Below are 23,753 nucleotides of genomic sequence, written 5' to 3'. Positions count from 1 at the left end.
ACCGTGGAGGTGACACTGCTCCAGGTGACACAAAGTGCCAGCCATGCTTTGCTTTTCCATCCCAGTATTTTACCAGGTTTGGAACAAGTCCATCCACAGCTACCAACCCACACTGGGCATTTCCAAACTTCCAGCTGTGATTCCTCACCTTCCTGCACACACCTGCTCTGTGCCAGCTCAGTCCTCCCTCATTCAGGAATGGTGCCAGAGGGTTTCAGTTTTCCCCTTTTTAAGGACTGTACTAGTGGGTTTCCAAGCACACTGACTACTTTGTCTTGGAATATGGCACCATTTGTCCCAGTTCTGTCCCTTGTGGGCTCCATGAGGGCATCCAGGGTTCATGCCCTGGAAAAGTTCAGGATGAAGAGCAAGAGAATTTCATGGCAAGAACCAGACAGCACAAAGAGAGTTTATTTTGCTTAAAATAGAGAGGAAAAAAAAAATAAATATATCCACCCACAATACAAAGAGCAGTTTCCAAATCCATGGAGCTCCCCTTGGAGGCTGCCTCCGCCTGGGAGGGCAGAGGGAGCCTGACCCTCATGGAGCTGCCCCTCAGAGCTCCAGGGCACCCCCCAACACCACCAGTGCCCCCAGTCTGACATGGAATGCACACCACAGCAAGGGGCCACGTGTCCTCCTGCCATCCTGTGCCCTGTCCATCCAGGGAATTCCCAGATGCTCCACCTATGTACACTGTATTCCCTTCTCCCTCTCCAGGTTGTTCTCCCAGGATCTCCAGGCCCTGCTGGCAGCCAGAGCCTCAGCCCATGTTGTGCCTGTTGCCATAGCCCCGGGGGTGTGTGTCCTTCCAGTCGTCCCAGTCCCGAGCTTTCCGAAGAGCTTCCTCATCATCCTCCTCCTCCTCTGTCTCCTTCTGCTGCTTCTGCATCTCCTCATCACTTGTACCTGCTGGAGGGGAGGGACAAAGAGGAGATCCAGGTTCTCCAAAGGCCTGCTGGGAGCCAGGCTTGCCAAGACAGCAGGAGTGAGAACCTTGGAATGGGCTGGGTTGGAAGGGAACTCAGAGCCCATCCAGTGCCACCAGGAACACCTTCCACTATCCCAGGCTGTTCCAAGCCCCATCCAACCTGGCCTTGGACAGGCCAAGCACAGTCTAACCCAATTGTTTTCCTAATAAAGCTTGAATTCTTCCATAGTCAGGGGTGTTCCATACCCTTGTTCACCCATTCCCTCAAGAGGTTTCCCAAACCCCCTGTTCCCATCCCTGTTCCATACCTGGAACCCTCTGTGGGGAGGACACGATTCCCTGCTTACGGCGTTGCTCGTACCAGTCATCCACAGTCATGGTGGGCAGCCCAGGATAGCCAGCTCCAAACACCCTGCAGTGGGACAAGAACAGCCAAAACCAGACAGTGAAATCCCCTGGAATGAGCAGGAACACAGGCAAGAGGCACAGGGCTATTCCATGATCTAATCTGTGCTAAGAATGTCACAAGGCAGGCTTGAGGGGTGACCCAATTGTGGCTTTCCTGTACCTGAGGGAAAGATGGAGAGGGACTGGAGTGACAGGATACAGGGAATGGCTTCCCACTGCCAGAGGGCAGGGATGGATGGGATATTGGGAAGGAATTCCTGCCTGTGAGGGTGGGGAGGCCCTGGCACAGGGTGCCCAGAGAAGCTGTGGCTGCCCCTAGATCCCTGGAAGTGTCCAAAACCAGGTTGGACAGGGTTTGGAACAACCTGGGATAGGGGAAGGAGATCCCAGACACCCCTGGGAAGTGAAGCAGATAGATGGAAAGCTCAGCATAAATCATGTCCCAAGCACGACAGGAAATCTGGTTTCTCTCCCATTTCGTGCTTTAGGTGCTGAAATTCCTGCACAGATTTCAGGGTGCCACAAACATGAAGGCACCACCTGGATTTCTGCACTTGATGGAATATTTTAGGTTTGACATGAGAGCAGTGCCCCAAAGTGTGTCTGGATCACCCCAACCCATACCTGGCCTGAGCAGCATCCCGGGTGAGGATGAAGGGTTTCACCGGAGTCCTGGCTGGCCGGGGAGGGCCACGGGAACCTGCTGGAGCCTGGGGGTGCAAACAACAGTCACCAGGGAATGGAGGGGATCAAAACTCCCCCTCTGCTTCCCATCCTGAAGTTATTAAAGGTCTTGCAGAGGAGAAACACCTCAGCTGTCAGAGCAACGCCCCAGGATGGAGAATCCAGGCCTGAATTTGGTTTAAATCAGGAATTCCAACTGTGCCTGCACAGGAATCACTTCCTGTGCCTCTGTGCCACCTGCTGGGGTCAAAGCAGAACTTTCCCAGGGCTGAGCTCAGAGGAGAGCAGGAAATGTTTATTGTTGCAGTGGAACATTCTGAGCCCATCATTCCATGGACACCTTTGAGGAGCTGAGTCCTGCAGTGCCAAAAATGACCCCCCAAACCAGCCCTGCCAGGAGGCTGTGCCAGCACATCAGGAGCTGCTGCTCCCAGCAGACAGCCCAGGTCACAGAAACCCTGGACACAACGTTCTGCACAGGCATTGCAGGTCTGTGGGAATGTTCTGTCATTCCAAATGGGCTGATAACACCAGGACAGGCTGCAGACCAGGAATGGAGGCCTGACAGAAACCACAAGGGTCTCATTTTAATATCCAAACCCAACTGTTCTTCAGAATTAAGGATCTGCAGAAAAACCTTTGTACAGCCTATTTCAGCTCTGACATTCCAAGGTGCAGCATTCCACAGGCTGGATAGTGGGGGAAGTGTGGCAGCAGAGCCCAACCCAAAACTCAGAATTGAGAATGAAGGAAACCCCATCAGCTCATGCTGCGATCGAGCTCAATTCCAGCTGGGAAGCCACTGAACAAAACTCAGCCACTGAATTCCTCTGGGATTCATCCCCTCGTGCCCTGGATCTCAGGAAAGCTCCCTCACCTGCCTGGCTGCATCCCTGCTCTTCAGGATCACCAGCTCCTGCTCGATGCTCTCCATCTCCTCCAGGCTGGTGCCGATCCATTTCTGGATCTGGAGGATGTAAAATTCCCGGATCTGATCCTCGTCCGCTGTCCCGCTCTCCACGGAGCTGCTCATGGAGGCCAATTTGTTCTCCAGCTCCTTCTTCTGCTTGTATCTGCCTCAAACACAGCAAAATCACACCATGGAATCATTCTTCTCCAGCACAGCCCAGCCCTGGGGTCTTTACCACCCTAAGAGGATCAACCACATTTCATGGAAGTTGAGCTGGTTCTTGTTGGAATTTCAGCCTCTCCTGTCTGTTAAAAGCAGCTGTAAAGTGATATTTAATTCAGAGGGATCTCAATGATTTTATTCTTGTCCTAAACATTGAGGAATCCTTGGAAATTGAAGCTTTCCTGGTAACATTAAGCAAGACTGGGAACATCAATCTCCTGAGAAAGCAGGACTGAGGAAATCAATGGAATGGCTGGTTTGGGGGGATTGCATGCCACACAAACAGAATAAAATGCTTTTCCACGGTGTTTTTTAAAATATGATTTTGGCATTTTGGACTTTTTGACCTATTCAGAAATTAGTTATTAAAGGGAATTACTACTATATAATAAACTTCCAGGGTAAATTCATTTTTACTTTTTCAGGAATTAGTTATTAAAGGGGGAACTACTAAATCCTTGTGTCTTCCTTCCCTCAATTATTGTCACCTGAAGAATGAACAATAACAGCCAGGAAACCTTTGGGAGCTGAGAGGACAAAGAGCATAAAAGAGAAATTCTAAAATAGAAACCCTTCCCCTTTAGAATATAAATAATATTTTTCTATGCTTTTCTACAATTCAAGTCCAGCCCAGTTTGCACCTTCCAGTGCTGCCACAATGAGCAACTCAGTGGCCAAAATCCCAACAAAAGCACCAAAGGCACCAACCACCTTTTTTCCAATGAACCCACTGGTAGGAAAGTTCCAGTTTGGAAGTCTTTGTGCTGCCAGCAGTGATTAAAGAACTAATTGTAAGATGAATTATGAAAGATTAAAGAGCTAATTTTAAGTTTTTGAGCAGTTTTTCCTCGGAGACCAGAAACTGGAGTCACAAATGCCCCTCCCCATTAAACAGCGAACTGCATCTTTTAAAATAAGCATTTTATGATCAAATTATTCCAATACCCAGGGAAGCTCTTCCCTGTCCAACCCTGAGCTGTCTCAGGCTCCCGCTCCTCCCAGAGTGATTCCCAAAGCCCTTCCCAAGGCACAGAGCCCACCCACCTTTCAATTTTGGCTGATCTGCTCACGGCCATGGCCATCAGGGTGGACTGGCCGGGGTCCTGGGGGGCCGGGGAGCTCCTGGCTTCATCCTCGCTGGATGTGCTGGAGGGCAGCTGGAAAGAGCCCAGCCCGTAATTCCTGCAGAGCTTCAGGAAGTGCAGGAAATGCTCCCGGGCACTCTCCAGGTGCTCCCTTCTCTTGCTCAGGTCCACCTGCTTCAGCGTCAGGGCTCCCTGCAGCGCCGGCAGCAGCATGAACTTCAGGTCGGCTGAGGCGACCTCCTCCAGCTCCTCATTCTCACTGCCAGGGAGAGAGCAGGGAACAGGAATGGAGGTGGGAAAGGGGATGGAGTCATCCTGGGAGGGGCGGCTGAGGGAGCTGGGGGGGCTCAGCCTGGAGAAAAGGAGGCTCAGGAGGGACCTTGTGGCTCTGCACAGCTCCTGACAGGAGGGGACAGCCAGGGGAGGCTCTGCTCCCAGGGGACAGGGACAGGAGGAGAGGGAAAGGCCTCAAGCTGTGTCAGAGAAGGCTCAGGTTGGAGAACAGCAGGAATTTCTCCATGGAAAGGGCGGCCAGGCCTTGGCAGGGGCTGCCCAGGGAGGTTTGGAGCCCCCATCCCTGGAGGTGTCCAAGCAACGCCCAGACGCGGCACTCAGCGCTCTGAGCTGGGTGACAAGGTGGCGATCGTCACAGGTTGGACTCGATGGTCTCGGAGATCTTGTCCAGCCCCGGTGATTCTGGGATCCTGTCCCGCCCCACCTCTGCCCTGCCCGGGGACCCTCCCCGTCCCCTCAGAGGCGTCCCCGGAGCTCACCTGAACAGCTCCAGCTGCGTCACCATGGCCGCCGCCCGCTTCAGCGCGTCCAGCCCCTGCCGCACCTTGTCCTGCACGGCCGGGGCTCCCGAGGAGGGCTCGGTGCTGGCCTCCAGCTCTTCCCAGAGCCGCCGCCCCAACGCCAGCAGCTCCGCCAGCCGGGGGCCGTCCGCGCCCGCCTCCGCCATCATGGGCCGGGAACGGCGCCGCCGCCACTTCCGGCGCGGTCGGCAGCGACCGTACCCGCCCCGGCCGCCATCTTGGGGAGGTCACCGCCATAGACACAACACGGGGCGACATCTTGGGGAGGTCACGGCCGGAGCCACGGCGGGCGCCATCTTGGGGAGGGCACGGACGCAGTCGGGGCGCGGAGCCGCCATGCTGGTGAGGGCAGGCTGAGGGGCAGCGGGCCCAGTGGGCGTCGTGATGGCCCCGCCTCGCCCCGAAACTCTGGACACCCCGGAGGCCCGGGCACCCCCGGCAGGAGCGGCTCGGAGCGGCCGGGAGCGCTCAGGGGCCTCCAGGGCCCGCGCGCTTTTCCCTGCCAGGTCCTGCCTGGTGCGCCGGCCCGCGCGGGTCCTGGCAGGGAGCGCTGGGATGGAGGCTGGGAAACTGGGAAAAATGTGGATAATTAGATAAATTGGTAGAAAACATCCGTTTTCCCGCTGTATAAAAGGGGGACACAGTGGAGATCCTCGACAGTGCAGTCAATAAATATAAATCTATTTGTGTAAGCACAGCACTTTCCTATACTCTATTTTTTCTACAGTACAAGTGGGACATGCGACCTTTTTTTTTTTTTTTTTTTTTTTTTTTTTTTTTTTTTTTTTTTCCATTTATTTCACTCCTAAAATCCCCAAAATTCAACCAGACATCAGGCAGGTTAGGGTTAAACCTGTGCTTTTAGGAGCAGGTTATTTCCCTTAGAAATACAGGTGATTGACCTGGCTGTGAGCTAAGCATGGATGTAGCAACTACTGCTACTATTCCTGAGTAATTCTAACTCAGCCTCTGAGCGTGACTCAGTTTACGACTGACTCTGTTTGTTTCCTTCATGCCTGTGTCAGATTGTGCAATGAGTTGTTACTCGCAGAGCCCAGGAGTGCTGTGGGTCCTCCCAACCTGTCTGGCCCCATTTTGCTGCTGGGAGGATCTCCTGGATATTCCCGGTGGGATGGCAGCCCCAGAGGGGGGTTCACGGCCACAGCAGTGTCTGCTCTGCAGAGGAGAGAGTCCCCAGGCTTCTGTCCTGCAGAGAAATTCCTCCTGGGAGAAATCAAATCCTTCCCTGTGAGGGTGGGGAGGCCCTGGAATGGATTTCCCAGAGAGGCTGTGGCTGTTCCATCCCTGGAAGTGTCCAAGTCCAGACTGGATGGGGCTTGGAGCAGCCTGGGATGAGGAAAGTGTCCCTGCCCACGGTAAAGGGTGGAACAGGATGGGCTTTAAAGTCCCTTCTACCAAACCATCCAAGAATTCCATGATTCCAAGGGTTGGAGAGCTGCCTCCCCTCCAAACCCCCCGCAGCCCCTGCCAGAACTGACCTTCCAGCTACACCCAAAATTCCTCAGGCTGCAGCTGGTTCCCCCTCAGACCTTATGGCTCTTACTCACCCCTGATTGTCCCTGTCCCTCAGCTGAAGATCCCCACACGGACAATCCCTGCTCTGGTTTGTCACCCTTAGAGCACCACGGTGCTGCTGAGCACCCCAGGAGCAAAGGAGAACAGAGAGGGAAGGGTTTTTCCTTAAATACAGGCGTTTACTCATGTCTGTGCCTTGTGGTGTGATGGTGCACGGACCAACCATCCCAAAGGTCACAGCAACATCCCCCAAACATTCCCAGCAGTGCAGGCTGGAAGGGGTTTGGAGCACCCTGGGGTAGGAGAAGGCTCCCTGCTCACGCCAGGAGGTGGAACTGGGTGAGCTTCAAGGTCCCTTCAACCCAAACCATTCCAGGATTCCCTGATTCTGTGAGATGTCACAGCTGAGCCCACCCTGGGCTTTGTCCTGCTCCTGGCTCAATGTGAGCAGCACAAGGAAAAGCAAGTGCAGGTCCCCATCCACACTCCAGGGCTGTGCAGAAGAAATGGCCCAACACGTCCTTGAACTTTTGGAGCCATCCTTCCTCCAAAACGCTTAATTACCAATGGTTTGTTGCTCATGTTACCCTCCTGGAATGAGTTATGCAGCATCCCTCAGTGAATAAGGAAATAAAAGGGAAAATAAATATAAATCAGCGTTTTAACAGCAAAATCAAAAGAACCCATGAAAATCACTCGCCTTCCTCCCGACTTTATTGTTTGCACAAGTCTGACCAGCAACAAATAACCACGTCCACACCAGCGCTACTCCCTTAAACCCCTGGGGACAAGCACAGGGCTCATTCCCACCGCATCCATCCCCTGGCTCCTGGGGGATGCTGCCATCCCGGCAGATCTCACATCCCTGCCAATTCCAGGTGCGGGCCCGGGTTCCAGCAGCCCCACCGAGAGCTGTCACAGAGCTGTCACCCCCTGCCAGCCTGACCCTTTGCACTCCCCAGCCAATTCCGGCTCCTTCCCATCTCCCGCGGGATTCCGGCAGCGCAGGGACCCCTCCAGCCTTTTCCCAGCTCTCCCCTGTCGCGTCTGGAGTCAGGGAGGGAGAGGAGGAGTGGATTCTGCATATTCAGCACTTGGCCCTGCCTTTTCCCAGGCAGAAATTCCAACAGGACCTCTCTCGGAGGGACCCCGACAGCTCCCCTGGGCATTCCTTGCTATTGTGGCTCCTCTCCTCTCCCCCGGGCGATGTGTGTTTGTAGTTACCAAATGCAAATCGCATTTCCCACCCTCCTGGCTGGAGTTCTCACTCCTCAAGATCTTTCCCGGTTTTTTTTTTTTTTCCTCTCACCAGCGTTTTGCAATGCTCGGCGGAGTTCGCAGCCCCTCCCGTTGTCACCTCCCTGTGATCTGGGATGCGCGGGGAGCTGGATGGAGGGAAGGCGTTGAGGCAATCCTGATTTAGTACCTGCATCCCTCCGAACACAGAAACTGCGGCTGTTGTGCAGCCTGGCAGCTGAAACTCCTTTTTCTGGGGAATGCCGGGTATTGATCCCTAATTGCATTCTAAAAGGAAAACTCGAGATCGCTTTTGGCCTTGGGCAGCTGCGGTTTTCCAGGGGCTCTCGGAAGGGAGATGGCAGCAGGCAGAGCCTGTCAATGGCACATTTACAACTGATAAGGAGGGTTAACTCGCTCCTGGCACTTCCCAAGCTCGGGGCTCAACTTCCAGCCCCTGCATCCTCAATTTCCAGTCCCTGCATCCTCAGCTCCCAGCCCCTGCATCCTCTCCAGCCTCCTCCGATTCCTTCCCTGCTCTCACAGAAAGCTGGAGCACATTAAGGGGAGGGGGTGTTTTACAAGAAAAGCTCGTGCATTGATTCCGTGACCCAGCAGAGACCATTAAAAGTGATGGAATGGATATGGAAATGAGTAATCGTCCAGCTGGGCTCGGGCTGAGCGCGGCCAACTCCGCTCAATGGGAACCAAAAATAGAGCGGAGCTGCTGGAGCCTCCAGGCAGGGCTGGGAGCTGCAGGAATCCACCCGAGGGTTCCCATCCCCTTTACCTGTGCTCCTGGTGCTGTGCAGTCCCTGCAGCACCCGTTTGGACTCATCCTTTCTCTCCAAGGGCTGCACCAGCAGGAATCTCATCCCATCCAAGTGCTTGGCCAGATTCCGTGCTAAGGGAAATGTGGGAGTCCCCATCCCTGGCTCCCAACCCCTTGCTGTTCACACACACACTTGGCTCATCCAGCCCACATTCCCAAGGATCAGAAAATAACCCTGGAGTGCCACAGATTCCAGCAGCGGCCCTGAATGCCAGGCAGACAGAGACCTGAGGAAGCAGAGGGTAAAACAGGAGCAGAGGAAGGCAGGGATCTGTAATTAAAGGCAAATCCGGGCCAGTGAGAAGCAGAAAGAGTTAAAAGTGAGCTGGTCCTCAGAAAAGGAGAGGAAAAGTATGGACATGGGGCTTTGTTGACACAAGGCTCTCCTTACAGCCTCTCTCTCCAGGACCAGCTTGGAAGGACATGCAGGAAAGATTGGCCTAGAAAACAAGACACAGAAAGTTATCACATTTATTTAAAAACACAAACTAGAATCCCACTAACAGGAAGTACAGAAAATAAAGGTTATTTCTTGCTTCCCCAAGACCCTGGAGTTGTGTCCCCTCTCCAGGCCAGAATTCCAACATACCTGGTCCTGAAGGGTGGAAGGAGTGGGCTGAAGACCTCAATGGGGCAGAAGGAGGGGCAGGAGGGACAAGCCATGAGAATTTAATGTGTTGAGTGTGTTCCCACCTCTGATGTGGGGAGAGAAGCTACAGTGATGCCATGGCTGGGCTGTTAACATGTGGTCAGGCGTGGGTTTGCCAGGCTGCCCAGTTTGGCAGCCCCCAGGAGCTCTCCTGTCCCTGATGTCTCTGCCATCAACAAGAGCAGCACCATCTCCACGCATGCACTGGGGTGCTGCAGAGGGCCCTGGAGCAGTGTCCTCCCCTGGATGAGCCCACAGCAGAGTCCTGTTCCCAAGGGAGCTGCCCATGACCCCCTCACCCGAAGCAGCAGCGTTCCATCCCTGCAGCTTCCCCCAGTGGATAACTCTACCCCCTTCCATCTATCACTCCTGGCTTTCAGGAGCTGTCAGAATCCTCCTGCCAAGGGACAATGGCAGCCCAGGGTCCCTGTTTCCCCCAGAGAAAGGGGTTTGTGGAATGATCAATGGCTTTTCCCAGCTGGAGACAAAGGGCTGGCCACTGACCAGCTGCAGGAGGGCAGCTCTTTGTCCCGCCCCGAGGTCTGGGTTGGAAGGCACCAAAAATTCCCAAAATCTCTCAGTGCGAGGCTTTCCATGAGCGACCAGGCTTCCTGCACAGCCTCCTCCTTGCTGGGGCATCCCTTGGGACGGGCTCCTGGTGTCCAGCCGTGCCTGGTGGGTGCAGAGGGGGTTCCCTGCTCACTTGCAGACGTGTCTGTCCAGGCTGCGGCGGCAGCGCCGGCACACCACGGAGCAGCACCAGCGGTAGCGGCAGTGGCAGCGCTCCTGCACCTCCTCCGTGTAGGTGTTGTAGCCACGGCCACAGCACAGCAGGTCACAGCTGTCACTGCCCACTGAGCTCCTGTTGCACGGCCTGCAGAGAGATGTGGGACATGGGGACCTGCCCTCCCCAGCCCTGGCAGTCCCCAGAGTTGGTGTGCTCAGAGCAGGAGGCTGCAGGATCATGGAATCATGGAAATGTTGGGGTGGAAGGGACCTAAAGATCATCCAGTGCCACCCCTGCCATGGGCAGGGACACCTTCCACTGTCCCAGGCTCTGTCCAGCCCTGTCCAGCCTGGCCTTGGACACTCCCAGGGATCCAGGGGCAGCCACAGCTTCTCTGGGCACCCTGTGCCAGGGCCTGCCCACCCTCACAATCAGGAATTCCTTCCCAATATCCCAACTAACCCTGGCAGTGGGAAGCCATTCCCCCTTGTCCTATCCTCCATCCCTTGTCCCAAGTCCCTCTCCAGCTTTCCTGGACCCCCTTTAGGCACTGGAAGGGGCTCTGAGATCTCCCTGGAGCCTTCTCCTCTCCAGGTGAGCACCCCCAGCTCTCCCAGCCTGGCTCCAGCCCTGGGAGCATCTCCCTGGGCACACACAGACTTATTGAACAAGTCCCTGCCAGTCTTGTATTGGGGTCCCAGACCTGGACAAAGCAGTGCAGGAGGGGTCTCACAGGACAGGGATTCAGGGATGTGCTGCAGGCTCACCCCAGCCCAGCCACATCAGCTGCCCAGGACACTCAAACTCAGCAGAACAGGCACTCCTGCAATCAGAGGCTGAGTTCCTCCTACCTGTCCTGTGTCCCCAGAGAACCCAGCTGGGGGTTTGGGGTGCAGTAGTCAGGAGAGCTGATGAGATAAACCAGATCCATCTCTGTCACTGGCCTGGCATCCCCTTCCTTGGGGATCAGCTGCTTCCTGGGCCCCACGAGCCGATGGGTCACCTTGAGGGCTGCCAGGTACCTGGATTTGAGGTCAGAGGCGATTTCACCCAGGTCTGGCAGCCCTTTCCAGCAGGTCTTCACTGAACAGGAGCCTGAAACCCCGTGGCATTTACACCTGGTATCCAGGGAGTCACTGAGAACCTGCAGGGAAACAGGTGAGTTTGCTCCCTCCTCTGCTGCCCCAGGGATTGACTCCCAAGGGCACCCACGGGAGTTTCAAGGCATGAACGAGCACAGAGCTGAATTTAATGGGGCAATCAGGGGCTCAGCCCTGCTTCAATCCCTTCTGATAAGAACTTGATCCTTGGGGAACTTCCAGGGGAGCCAGCAATGGGGCTGGAGGCTTCCCAAGCCTCACCTGGGGAACAGGAGTGGATGGAAGCACAAAGATGGGATGGGCTGGGGAGTGGGGCAGCATGAGCTCTGTTTCCAGTGAGAAGGGTGGAAAGAAGAGCTCTCCTGTCTCCCAGACAGCTGTCTCCCAGCTCCCCCAGAGCACTGGGAGTACTGGTGTGAAATATCAGCTAACTGGGACTACTGGTGTGAAGTGCCAGACATGCTGGTTATGGAAAGGGTGTGGGATGTCTGGGGGTGGGTAGCAGTGTGTGTGTGTGTGGGTGTCTGCTAACACACTTTTAACCATTTTGTTGCCTCCTGACGTTCAGGACACCCCAAAAACCCGTCTGGCTTAAATTAGTGACCTCTGCTCCTGCTGCTGAGCTCCATCTATCCCAGGGGGCTCAGACCCACTGTGTCACCCCCGGGCAGCCCTGGGGGGGCTCACACACCCCATCCCAACCCGCATCCCCGGGGGGGCCGCACCCACCGCCCGTCCCACGGCTCCGTTGTGCCGGTTCACGGCGCGGAGCCCGGGCGCGCTGCCGGCTCTGGCGGAGCCGTCGGTGAAGGCGGCGCCGAGCTGCAGCCCGTGGCTCAGGTTGTCGCCGCAGCCGCCCCAGCGGGAGGCGGGCGCGGGGGGCTCGGCGGGCGCGGGCCCGCAGGAGCAGCGCGGGAGCTCCCCGGAGGCGCAGGAGCGGGCGATGCTCTGCGCCACGGCCGCCGCTGCCAGGGCGTGCACGAAGGCGGCTTCCCGCGTTCCTGCGGAGAAATCAGGGGTATTTTGGATGTTTCCTTCCTCGCTGCACAGCCAGGCTTCCCCTCTCGCACATCTCTCAGCGCAAGGAGTTTCTTGATTTCGCAGGATAAACGCAAGGATTCTCAAATTTTGTGTTTTAACCTGCGGTCCCTGGGTTACACCGATCCTATCCCCACCTCTTACCCCGCTTTTTTTTTGGGAGCCTCTGGCAGCTGTTTGAAATGGAATTTACTGTCTATCACCTCCCCCAGACGGAACTCGCACAGGATTAACGCCACGTAAAGGCAGCATATTTACCCCAAAACAGAAACCCACGCGCTGCCAGCCCGAGATGCTCCTGGGGCAGAGCGGGCTGGGCGGGAGGAGCATCCCTTACCTGTGAGCAGGTCGGGGCCGAAGCTGGGGGCGCGCTGGATGGAGGAGCAGTTCCAGCGCATGTCGGCAAAGCTCCGCTGGCACAGCTGCTGCGTCCGGCGGGCGGCCCGGACAACGCTGGGCATCGCCTCCAGGTGCCGGCGGCACAGCTGCAGCTGCTCGGGCACCAGCAGCCGGCAGTGCTGGCTCTCGTTCCAGGCCACCCCGCTGCCCGCCAGCCCGCTGTGGGGAGAGCTGGGGGTCACCGAGGGGCCCGCAGCGCCCCCAGGGAGCGCCAAGAGGGGTTCTGGAAGGATGAGATCCCCATCCCTACTCACAGCCACTGGATGGCTGCGGAGAGCCCCAGCTGGCACAGCAGCGCGGTGGCAGCGGCGGCGGGGCGGCCCATGGCCGGGAATGGGGCTGGGATGGGGACTGGGAGCTGGGATGGGGCTGGGATAGGGACTGGGAGCTGGGATGGGGCTGGGAGCTGGGATGGGGACTGGGAGCTGGGATGGGGACTGGGAGCTGGGAGTGGGGCTGGGATGGGGATTGGGAGCTGGGATGGGGCTGGGAGTGGGGCTGGGATGGGGACTGGGAGCTGGGATGGGGCTGAGAGCTGGGATGAGTATTGGGAGTTGGGATGGGGCTGGGATGGGGATTGGGAGCTGGGATGGGGCTAGGATAGGGACTGGGAGCTGGGATGGGGCTGGGATGAGGCTGGGACAGGGACTGGGAGCTGGGATGGAGCTGGGAGTGGGGCTGGGAGCTGGGAGTGGGGCTGGGATGGGGATTGGGAGCTGGGACAGGGATTGTGAGCAAGGCCGGGGCCGCTCGGCCCCACCGCCCCCTTTATAGCCGCGGGTCCTGCCCCCCGGGGAGGGGAACAAAGGCGGTCTCGGTGCCATTCACACACAGGGTTCGGGACAAGGAGGGGCTGGAGGGCCAGCTGTCACCAGCAGTGACATCCCCAAGCAGCACCTGGAGGGGGTGAGGGATGAGCCGCTGCAGGGTGTTCCCCCAGCAGTGCCAAGGCCACCGCTGGCCGTGTCCCCAAAGTGCCACATCCACGTGGATTTTAAATCACTGCAGGGCTGTGACTCCACCGCTGCCCTGGGTGCCCTTTCCATAAGGAATTTTCCCGAATATCCAACTAAACCTCCCCAGGCACAGCTGGAAGCTGTGTCCTCCTGTCCTGTCCCCTGGGAACAGAGCCCGACCCCCCTGGCTGCACCTCCTGTAGGGTCAGCACAGGCTCACAATTTCTGCTGCTTTTTCTGCCCTGGCAGGGCACCAGGGCTGGCTCGTGCCTGTCACAAGGTGCATTTCTCGGGATCTCTCTCTCCTACAAGTACAAAACCAAAAGTGCTGCCTGGAGCCCGTGAGGAACCAGGTAGGACGGGATTTTCCCACAGTGGGAGGTGACATTTGACACAAGCCCAGCTGACCCCAGGTTTTGGAAGGCATGACAGGTTGAAACCACTTTTTAGGCTTTCACTTTCTCCCTGGCTATGCTACTTCCTCTCTTTCTGGAAGGTGCTTTTCCTTGACAGACCCAAACTGGGGGTTGCCATCCCCCTGTGACCTCTCACCTTGACAGGACATGCCTGGATGGTTGATTGTTGTCCCCTTGTGACCTTCCTTTGACTTGGGATCACTGCACTGAAACCAGAACACAAGGCTTGAGTCAGTGTCCTTCCCAAAGGATTCCCTTGGGATGCAGAGGCCACAGCCCATTGTGCTGGAGCAATGGCCCTTGAGAAGGGTCCCAGGTCACTCCCAAATCCCCCACCAAGTTACAGGGGGATTGGTTAAAGGGCAGGGAGAAAAGGAGGAACACAGGGGTGACCCCTAAACACCAAACCTGACGTTGGGATTCTGTCCCTTGTGGCTTCCAGCTCAGCTCCTCCTCAGGGTGTGGATGGTGTTTTGTTTTGGGACCTGGAGGATCTCCAGGGGGTTGCCAGGACAGCACTGGGGTTGGATGGCAGCTGGGAAGGCACCTGAGTTCCCAGGGGGTTCTGAAGCGGTGAGAATGGTCAGGAAAAGCTGCTGGAGAGCTGGAACGCAGAGAGGAACCACTCCAGGATGGAGGGAATTCCCTTCACAGGGATGGGAGCTGTGATCAGCACCAGGACAGGGGGCTTGGTCCCACCTTTGGGGTGGGAGCTCACCCTGGGAATGGGCAATGGAAGCAGTGCCAGCACAGGGAACTGTCACAGGCTGCCACCTCCCACCAGAGGTATTTTTACCAATCCCTTTTCACAGGAAAGTTTTGCAATGACGGAGTAGTAGGAAAAACACAAACCCTTCCTTTTAAAGCAAAGCCAGCCCTCCTTTGAACGTCAATTCCTCTTTTTAGCTCAATCCTTGGAACAAGAGCAGGGTGAGTGCTAAAAATACCCCTTCCTTCCCCTTCCAAACTGGGCTGGGGGGTGGCAGGAGGGGATTCCCAGCCCAGGAGAGGCTTCCCTTCCCCAGCTGGGGCTTCACTGCTGGGGGGAGACCAAAGGAGCCGGGAAAACTTTGGGAAAGGTCCTGTCCCATCCCATCCCCCTGCCTGGTGCTGGCCACCCTGGGGACACGGGGAGGGGACAGCTCCAGGAGGGGCCAAAGGGGCAGAGCTGGTGCTGGGGTGAGGCTTTCGTGCAGGAACAGCAAAGAGTTGTCCTGGAGGGCCAAAGGTTGCTGTCCCTCCCTGCAGGGAGGCAGGGGCCAAAGCAAACACCCGTGAGTGGATTGTGACCCCTGTGAGCACGCAGGGTCCCCATGCACTGTCCCAGCTCCCAGTGTCCCCGATCCCAAGCACAGCAGGGGCAGATCCAGAGACCTTCCAGGGGTTTCCCTGCCACCAAAGTGTCCCCCCAGGCCCCGGTGACCTCCCCACCCCAGCCTCACCTCCGGGCCGAGCCTGTGAGGAGCCACATCCTGCGCCAGAGCGGTGACAGTGACGCAGGGGGAGGTGGCACATGGTCACGGGGCACTGACGCTCCAGCTCCTGCCATGGCTCGGGATGGGGATGAGATTCCTGCTGCTGGTGGGCACTGGCAGCACCCTGTCCCCTGTGGCATGGTCACCCTGGGTGGCAGGAGCCCCTCCTGACACGGAGCTCAGCTCTCCTACAGGGAAACCATCCCCTTCCTCCTTCCAGAGAGCACCAGGACAGGCTGGGGACAGTGGCAGGGACCTGATCCTGCAGAGCCACCTCCCAGTGCCACCTGTCCCTCCCTACAGCATCCCAAACCCGGCAGCAGGGACAGCGGCTCTGCATGAGGACACACACAGGGGGTGACACTTCCCTGTGTGCCCGCAGCAGTGTCCCCGTGCAGGCAGCCCAGCACAGCTGGCAGGGAGGATCCAGCTGCAGAACATGTGGCACATCTGTCCCCAAACCCCCAGCAGAAGCAGGAGGGACCCGGGGGGACACGTTCCACATCTGCCACACCCCGGGGCACCTCGGGATGGAGGGCCCAGCCTGGCCAGAGCCCCTGGAGAGGAGGAAAAGTGTCATGAACGACACGCCCGGCCTCCCCCGGGCTGGGCAGGGCTGCCAGGGGAGCTGTGCCAGCCACGGAGCCGCTGCGCCAGGCTGGGATAATGGGAAGCAGCCCTACGGATGGGAGGGACACAGGGCAGTGTCCTGGAGGTGCCACCAGCCTCTGGTGCCATCCCAAAGCCACAGAGAAAGCGCCACATTCACCAGGAGAACGTCCCAGGTAGCACCAGGATGGGCTGGATGAGATAAAACAGATTTGGGAATGGGATCTGCAGCAATATCAGGGAAAATTAAATAAACTGTACCTCCAGCAGTCCTCTGGAAAGGGAGGTACATTCAGCTGGGTGAAAGGACTCCTTATCTTCCTTATCTTATCAGGACTGGGGAGATTTAGGTTAATTTGGGCTCTGTCTGAACACAGAACAAGAGAAATTCTCCCCTCCTCTCCTCACTCTGCCCAGCTGGGATGGCCTGAGGAGGGAGATCTGCCAGGCACTTCCCAGGATATCCTTCAGCTCCTGCAGCAGATGAAGCCCTGGATCACGAAAAAAAAGACCAAAAAAAAAGAGGGAAAAGGGAAAAATTAAAAAACCAAGCAAAAAGGGAAAAGCAAAGCTGCTGCAATTGAAGGGAGTTGAGGGAAGGTAATTTCCACCTGGGTTAGTGAAACAGCTTGGTGGAAATTCTTGATAAAAATCTATTCTTCTTTGAAAATGCAGATCCAGGGAAATGTGAAGGCTTTCCACTGGAAAGAATGAGTTTTGCTGGATTTCTCAACCAGTTCTCTAGAAAATTTGTCAATGGTCACAACATTTTAATCACTGCTGCTTTTTTTGTCAGACCAAAATTTACACTCCTGCCGCCTTCCAGCCTGACACGAAAATGCAACATTTTTGGCATCGCCGCTTTATTTGTTCAAAATTTAATATTCTACAGATCTTTTGCCCTCCTTCTGGATCAAGAAAACGCTGGAGATGCCAAGACATGCCTGGGATAGGGAAACCATTTCCCCTAAAGCACGGGAAGCTCCGGATGAGCAGCAGAGCAGAGCTCAGCACAGACCCCGCGTTTCTCTTGTCCTCGTGCTGGTTCTGGGGACACAAATGTGGTTTGGTGCCACCTCATTGTCCCACCCTGGGCCAGCACAGGCTCACCTCATGTCCTGCTCCTGGCCAAGCTGCTCCTGGGGCTGGAAGAGGGATTAAATTCTTGGTAAATCCATGAGAGCACAACCCAGAATCCCGTTTTTCTTTGAGGCAGGAAAGCACACAGGCATCAATAATGGTGATAACCCAACAGCATTGCCCTGGCTCATTTTCCACACCTTCACAGCCTCTCCTCAGCCTGGGGAGTTCCCCCTCTTCCCCCCTTACCCTGGGCTGTACAGAACCCTTAGGGCTCAAAAAATCCTCTGAGATCAAGTCCAGTTATTTGGGAGCTTTTTTCGTGGGGTAAAACCAGCCCCAGGATTCTCCCCCTCTATTTTCAGTGCATTTCCCAGCAGATGCTTCAGTCCCCAGAGAAACTCCAGCACCAGCAGCCGCTGTCCCCAAGTGCCACTGCCCTGAAGGGGTCAACCCCCGCCAGCTGCTGCTCCGCGGGGACACAAACACGGCTGGGGACACTCAGGGTGCCCGAGGCAGCGCCTGGCACCGAGTGCCGGCAGCGCATGGTGTCCCTGAGCACCCGGTGGTACGCGGTGTCCCCGCCCGTCCCCAGTGTCCCCGCCCGTCCCCAGCTCCGGGATTAACGCTGGTGGCAGCAGCACAAAGCCAGGACACCTCCTGTGATACAGCCTGGGAAAGGGTGAAACGAGGAGCAGAGGCCACAAAAATGCACCAGAAACACCCAGGGAAGGCACTGAAGTGTCCCTGCAATGTCACCGAGTGCTGGGGCAGGAGGATGGCAAAGGTCGGGATGGGCTGAGCTCCCCCAGCTGCTGTCCCAGAACTGGAAAAGCAAATCCTGCCCCAGGGACAGTCTGCGCTCACCTGGGGACACTGGGGGAGCAGGTCCCTGTCCCAGGGACAGTCTGAGCTCACCTGGGGACACTGGGGGAGCAGGTCCCTGTCCCAGGGACAGTCTGAGCTCACCTGGGGACACTGGGGGAGCAGGTCCCTGTCCCAGGGACAGTCTGCACTCACCTGGGGACACTGGGGGAGCAGGTCCCTGCCCCAGGGACAGTCTGTGCTCACCTGGGGACACTGGAAAAGCAAATCCTGCCCCAGGGACAGTCTGCGCTCACCTGGGGACACTGGGGGAGCAGGTCCCTGCCCCAGGGACAGTCTGCGCTCACCTGGGGACGCTGGGGGAAGCAGGTCCCTGCCCCTGGAGCTCAGGTGTCACCCAGGGACAGGGGACAGAGCTGGGGAGAAGCCCCAGGTGGGCACAGCAGCTCCTGGGACACCCCATGCCCAGAGAACAGCTGGCTGTGGCTGCCCAGGGACATCAGGTGGGGACAGCACTGGGGATGGAGCCAGGGAGCATCAAAATGAGAGCAGACAAGGGTTGTGGTGGCTGTGACACAGGGACCTGTCACCTTTTGTGACTTGAAAGGGACATGGGAACAGGAGTTCAGGGGAAGGGGTGTGGGAGCAGGAGATCCAGCAAACAGCAGCCCTGGAGCAGGAGGCTGGGTTCCCTCCTGTCCCCAGGGTCCTGCAGGGTGGTGACACACAGTGACAGGCTCCCCTGCCATAGCTATTCACTGTGACAGGGCACAGAGCTCTGCATCAGAGGGAAACTGAGGCAGAGGTGGAAATGTGGGGGCCACCAAAGTCACTGGGGGGCCTGGAGCTGTGTGCCCAGCAAGGACAGGAAGCTGAAGCCCTGATATATTTTACATCAAAAATGCAAAATATATCAAAATATATCAGCATGGTTTCTGCTTCCCAGCAAAACCATGATAAGCTTGAAGAAAAGAAAAAAAAAAAAAAAAAAAAAAAAAAAAAAAAAAAAAAAAAAAGGAAGAAAATGAAGCAATTGGGATTTTAAGTAACTTCCAAGCCCTTTTGCCCCCACAGCTCCAACCCACCAGGTGTGTGGAGGTGACTGGGCCCAGCTGGGGACTTCCAAGGTGAAACCAAATGGATGTGAAACATTAAAGGTTTCACTGCAGCCTCAGTCTGTATTTCCTGGAGCTGGACCAGACCTTCAGGTGTTCCCACTCTGCCCAGGGAAGCTGGACAGGTCACCAGCACACAGCGACAATCCCACTCAACACCTCCTCCTGCTGCCTTGCTGTGCTGGGGTCTGAGCCCCTGGATCATCCCTGGCTTTGGGGGGTGCTCAGAGGGCGCCAAATCCAGCCAGGACCACAATTTGGGCAGCACTTACCTCGGGGTGGGACCAGCTGTCTCTGCCACCATCACCTTGGGGGTCCTGGCACTGAGGGTGGGACATCTTGTGCCAGCAGGGACAGCACAGACCCCCAGTTCTCCCATTCCCACCATCCCAGTGGGTGAGGACAGGTGGAATTCCTCCCAGCATCCACAGCAAGGAAAGGCAGCAGAGAGGTGGGCACAGAAACCCCCTCCCCACCCCAGCACTGTGAGCCACCACCAAGCACTATTCCCATTCCCTCCTGCTCCTTCCCGAATTAGGGAATGCTTCAGGAGCAGCAGCAGGGTGTTAGCAGAGCTATTAAACCTTTTTAAAGGGGCTGCTGGGCTAGCTGGGAAACAGCCAGGTGGCCCCAATGGAGACAATTCCCATCCAGCTGAGTGTGATGTGGAGGAAGGGGGGTGCCCTGGCAGCCAGGTCATGGTTCTTTTCCTGTGCTGAGAGATGGGAATGTGTGATGGCACCCCAAATCCACATTTAATTTCTGGCAGGGATCACAGAGAATAGGGAATGTCCCTTCTGGAGAAGAGGAGGTGGCTCAGAGCCCAGCACCCACCACGCTCCTGTCACTGAGTTCACAAATCACGCAGGTAACCAGCGAGACTTCAACCACAATAATATTATTAATATTAATATTATTAATAATAATAATTAGAGTTCTGACCGATGGCTGCAGCTCTGGGCTACACTTTGGTGATGCTGTCAGGTGGCCTCTCCTCGGCTGGCCCCTGTCCTTTGGGGTGGGGCTGGGACACTCCCACCCTGTTGCTCTCCAGTCCCGCACATCCCGCAGCCTTCCGCCCTTTCCTCAGGAGGCAGAACACCCAGGCACCGAGGAGGAAAAGGCCCACCAGGGCCACCAGCAGAGCCAGGGAGGCAGTGCCCTCGGGCTGGGGACAGTTCCACCGGGCAGTGCCGGTGATCCTGGCCGAGATATTCCGGCCGTGCTCCTGGAAGAGGCAGCGGGCCTGGCGCAGGTCGGGCACGGCCACGCCGGCCGCACGCAGCGTGTCCAGCCAGCCCAGAGAGCAGCAGCTCCAGGGGTTGCCAGCCACAGACACGGCCCTCAGGCTGTGGGACCAGCTCCTGACCGCTCCCAAGGCCTGCAGGTTGTTATTCCGAACGTCCAGGCTCTGCAGAGGGGAGCAGGAAAGCCCCGGGGGCAGCAGGCTCAGGTGGTTGCCCGACAGGTCCAGCACTCGGAGCGTGCCCAGGCAGGGCAGCGCTGCCTCGTCCATCTGGTTGTCCCTCAGAGAGAGCTCCTGCAGGGACAGCTCCAGCCCTGCCAGCGCTCCCGGGGGCATGGACAACTCCCTGTTTCCTGACAGGTCCAGGGAGAGCAGTGGGGTCCCACTGAAGGCATGGGGCTGCAGCCTGGAGATGTTGTTCTTGGACAGGCTCAGGTGCTTCAAGTGAGGCACGTTGTAGAAGGGGGTGCAGGTGTCTCCTGGGGCTGACGTGTGAGAATCCCCTTGGAAATCCCTTCCCTGGTCACTCCCCTGGCTCTCACAAGGCTGGAGGCTGTTGGAGCCCAGATCCATGGATTCCAGGTGAGGCAGGGAATTGAAGAACCAGCGTGGCAGCACACGGAGGGCGTTGCTGTGGAGGTCCAGTGAGCGCACGGACAGCTCCGTGCCATTGGTGACAGATTCCCTGGCCACGTCCTGGAGGCAGTTCCTTGCCAGGCTGAGGCTGTGCAGGAAGCCCAGGCTGTGGAAGAAGGAAAATGGGAACAGCTCCAGGCGGTTATTGCTGAGATCCAGGTCAACCACGTGTGTCAGAGCGGCCACAGGACGCACAGTCCTGTTGAACCTCTGCATCTCCTTGTAGGGCATGACAAACTCCCAGGGATGGGGTGAGCCTGGGAGCAGGGAAGAAATGAGGTTGTTGGAGAGGTTTAAGTGTGTGAGATCATGGGCTCTGGGGAGCTCTGGGAAAGAGAGGAGTCTGTTATGGCTCAAGTCGAGCACTCGGAGCAGGTAGGGCTCTGCTCCCTCCTCCTCGGAGAAGAGCTCCAGGGCGTTGTGGCTGAGGTTTAAAACTTGCAGCTGTGTGAGGCTGAAGCCAGAGATACAGTGGAGGGAATTCAAAGCCAAGTTCAGCACCTCCAGCTCTTCCAGAGGCTCAAAAGTTCCCTCCTGGATCTCCCTGATGTAGTTGTGGCTGAGGTCGAGCTGGCGCAGCCGCGGTGAGCTCCGGAAGGTCCCTGCCTGCAGCTTGGTCATCATGTTCCCAGAGAGATCCAGCACCCTCAGGCTGGTGAGGTTGCTGATGTACCAGCTGGCCATGTGGCTCTCCAGGTTATTCACAGACAGGTCCAGGACCTCTATATTCCTGAGCAGATGGAAAGCTTCCCCGTTAGCCAAGTAATTCCGGTCCAGGTGGTTTGAGCCCAGGAGCAGCGAGCGCAGCCGAGGCAGCTCAGCCAGGGCGGTGGCTGACACGGATTCCAGCTGGTTGAAGCACACATCCAGGTACTCCAGCTGCCCAAATCCTGGCATGTTGCTGCCTGACAGGTTTTGGATGAAGTTGTTGGAGAGTTCAAGGTACTTAATTCCTTTGCCAAGCTCCTTGGGAAATTTCTGCAGGCCGACTCCTTTGCAAGACACCTTCATGGGGCTCTGTGGAGAGACAGGAGAGGTGTGAATGAGGAGGGGCTAAAAACCATGGCTTCAGTCAAGCCAGCTGCTGTCCAAGATGGGCATGAGAAGTGGGAATGAGCACTGCTCCCCCTTCCCAAGCCCAGCTGGTCCAGAGCATCCCTGTCTAGGCAGAGGAAGGGCACTTTGTAGGCTCCACCTTTCCTCTCGCTCTGGTTTCCTCTGGAGTTGGGAACCTGGATGGGAGCAGCTGATTTTTTTCTGGGGAGACAGAAACCTGCTGATCCCCATCCAGGCTCTCAGCTGCCTCACTGGAATCCCTGCACTCCATCCTCTGAGCACCTCAGGCATGGCAGGGACGTGGGAGCAGCTGGATGCCAGGGACCACCTCACAGGAAACCAGCTCCAAGGCAGGAAAACAGAGGAAAAGCTGGGCAAGTTAAAGAGATGGGGGCTGGAGGGAGGTGAGAGCCACAGGGAGGAGACCCAGGGCGATGCTGGCAGCCCCAGCCACGCTGCTGGAGCCATCCCAGCCCAGGTGCTCCTTGGAAAACAGCCTTACCTGCTGGCACAGGGGGGAGCTGGGCCTGGTCTCGGGGCTAGCCCGGGCTCTGAGGATGGACGGGAGCAGGCAGAGCAGGAAACATCCCCGTGCAGCCCAGAGCATGTTGGGCTGCGGGCGCTGCCAGCCCCGTCCCGCTCCTGCGGCGTCGCTGGCAGGCTGGGCAGGAGCCAGGCTCTGTATAAATAGGCTTCAGGATGGGATGGGGGAAGGAGATAAGGCATGTGGGTGTTCGTAGCTACGGAAGTGGGAAAAGAAAGACATCAGCTCGCAGAGGGGGAAAAACGGCACAAAGCCACAGGGAAGGGAAAGAGAAACGGCAGGATGGGGAGGAGGGAGCTCAGGTGACCGGCTGGACCCGCTGTGACATCAAATGCCAGGGGGCAGAGGTGGCACTGGAAAGCCGAGAGGGTCTGGGGGAGTTTCCCTGTGCTAGGGAGAGGATGTGCCAGCTCCCGGGACAGCAGGGGCAGCTGGCGAGGGCTCTGCAGCCATCCTGAGCCAGGGACAGCTCCTGGCTGTGGGATCACCCGACTGTCACACCCAGGCAGTGACAGTCCCTCCCCATCCCAGCGCAGCCCAGCCCAGGGGGACTCTGCCTCTCTCGGGACACAACAGCTTCCCAGGGCTCTTCCCCTGGGATGTGCAGAGCTGGAATCCCCCTCCTCCTCCTCCTCCTCCTCCTCCTGCTGTCACACCCCGTGTCCCCACCTGGGCTGCCGGGTCACCTCCTCGCCCAGGGTAGGAACAGAAGGGAACTGTCCCTGCGGCAGCTCCAGGTGGGATCTGCGCGCCCGGAGCTGTGCCCCACCCACAGGGGCACTTTTTTGGGGATGGTATCTCCGTGTCCTTGTGCCACCTAGTGCTGACACACTCCTTGGGGACACGCCCCTCATGCTTCACGGGGCACTCTTCAAAATGCACAGTTTGGGGGTTTTTTTTTTGGTTTTTTTTTTTTTTTTTTTTTTGCTCAATGTGGCTAATTGGATGTGAAAGAGCAACTCAGGCTACTGAAAGGATGTGAAGTTTCAGCCACAGAGCTCATGCTCTAATCCTGGAGGTGTCTGGCAGGAAAAAAATAGTATATAGACATAAAATACATAAATAAATATAGATTATTTATATATATATATATATATACACACACAGAGAGTTACACAACTGAGTTACCCCTCTGATAGTCAGCATGGTGGGGGACACTTTGTCACCTCAGGATGTGACTCAGCCTTGAGCTGGCCGTGTGTCCCCAGCATTGAGGCCAGGCA

The 23,753-nt window shown here is 57.0% G+C and overlaps 2 protein-coding genes, 1 long non-coding RNA gene and 1 pseudogene across 4 annotated transcripts; 1 reads left to right on the top strand and 3 right to left on the bottom strand.

Moving 5' to 3' along the window:
- Positions 1–376: 376 nt before the first annotated feature.
- Positions 377–5,207, bottom strand: IGBP1 (immunoglobulin binding protein 1). 2 transcript variants are annotated; one of them, XM_063170781.1, is made up of 6 exons: positions 5,014–5,207; positions 4,200–4,499; positions 2,901–3,096; positions 1,964–2,049; positions 1,240–1,343; positions 377–912 (listed from the first exon to the last, which is right to left on the bottom strand). In XM_063170781.1, exons 1-6 carry the CDS (start codon positions 5,202–5,204, stop codon positions 764–766), a joined length of 1,026 nt encoding a protein of 341 aa, XP_063026851.1. In that variant the 5' UTR covers positions 5,205–5,207; the 3' UTR covers positions 377–763. The 2 variants fall into 2 exon arrangements, with proteins under 2 accessions (XP_063026851.1, XP_063026849.1); XM_063170779.1 differs by having other exon boundaries at positions 377–909; positions 5,014–5,205.
- Positions 5,208–9,116: 3,909 nt separating this feature from the next.
- Positions 9,117–12,897, bottom strand: LOC134425804 (protein Wnt-11b-like). The gene is made up of 5 exons (XM_063170783.1): positions 12,827–12,897; positions 12,511–12,731; positions 11,865–12,136; positions 10,887–11,179; positions 9,117–10,182 (listed from the first exon to the last, which is right to left on the bottom strand). Exons 1-5 carry the CDS (start codon positions 12,895–12,897, stop codon positions 10,008–10,010), a joined length of 1,032 nt encoding a protein of 343 aa, XP_063026853.1. The 3' UTR covers positions 9,117–10,007.
- Positions 12,898–13,327: 430 nt separating this feature from the next.
- LOC134425816 (uncharacterized) lies at positions 13,328–17,216 on the top strand. Its single transcript, XR_010029764.1, has 3 exons — positions 13,328–13,881; positions 14,757–14,874; positions 16,921–17,216. It is a non-coding gene; the product is annotated as an uncharacterized LOC134425816 (long non-coding RNA).
- Positions 17,217–19,993: 2,777 nt separating this feature from the next.
- On the bottom strand, positions 19,994–23,108 carry LOC134425793 (transforming growth factor beta activator LRRC32-like; annotated as a pseudogene).
- Positions 23,109–23,753: the final 645 nt, after the last annotated feature.

This window comes from Melospiza melodia, chromosome 16, assembly GCF_035770615.1.
Source record: "Melospiza melodia melodia isolate bMelMel2 chromosome 16, bMelMel2.pri, whole genome shotgun sequence".
Lineage (NCBI taxonomy): Eukaryota > Metazoa > Chordata > Aves > Passeriformes > Passerellidae > Melospiza > Melospiza melodia.
Note: the sequence above shows the minus strand (reverse complement) of the source record. Positions and strands in the feature narration are given on the sequence as shown.

Bases quoted from the DNA above. Each gene is read 5' to 3' on its own strand.
- LOC134425804 (XM_063170783.1), bottom strand. From the start codon at position 12,897: ATGGGCCGCCCCGCCGCCGCTGCCACCGCGCTGCTGTGCCAGCTGGGG. The intron at 12,732-12,826 runs GTGAGTAGGGAT...CTCTCCCCACAG, and splicing joins TCCGCAGCCATCCAGTGGCT to CGGGCTGGCGGGCAGCGGGG. The intron at 11,180-11,864 runs GTGGGTGCGGCC...GTTTCCCTGCAG, and splicing joins ACGGAGCCGTGGGACGGGCG to GTTCTCAGTGACTCCCTGGA.
- IGBP1 (XM_063170781.1), bottom strand. From the start codon at position 5,204: ATGATGGCGGAGGCGGGCGCGGACGGCCCCCGGCTGGCGGAGCTGCTG. The intron at 3,097-4,199 runs GTGGGTGGGCTC...TGTTTGAGGCAG, and splicing joins AGATCAGCCAAAATTGAAAG to ATACAAGCAGAAGAAGGAGC. The intron at 2,050-2,900 runs GTGAGGGAGCTT...TTGCACCCCCAG, and splicing joins GCAGGGATGCAGCCAGGCAG to GCTCCAGCAGGTTCCCGTGG.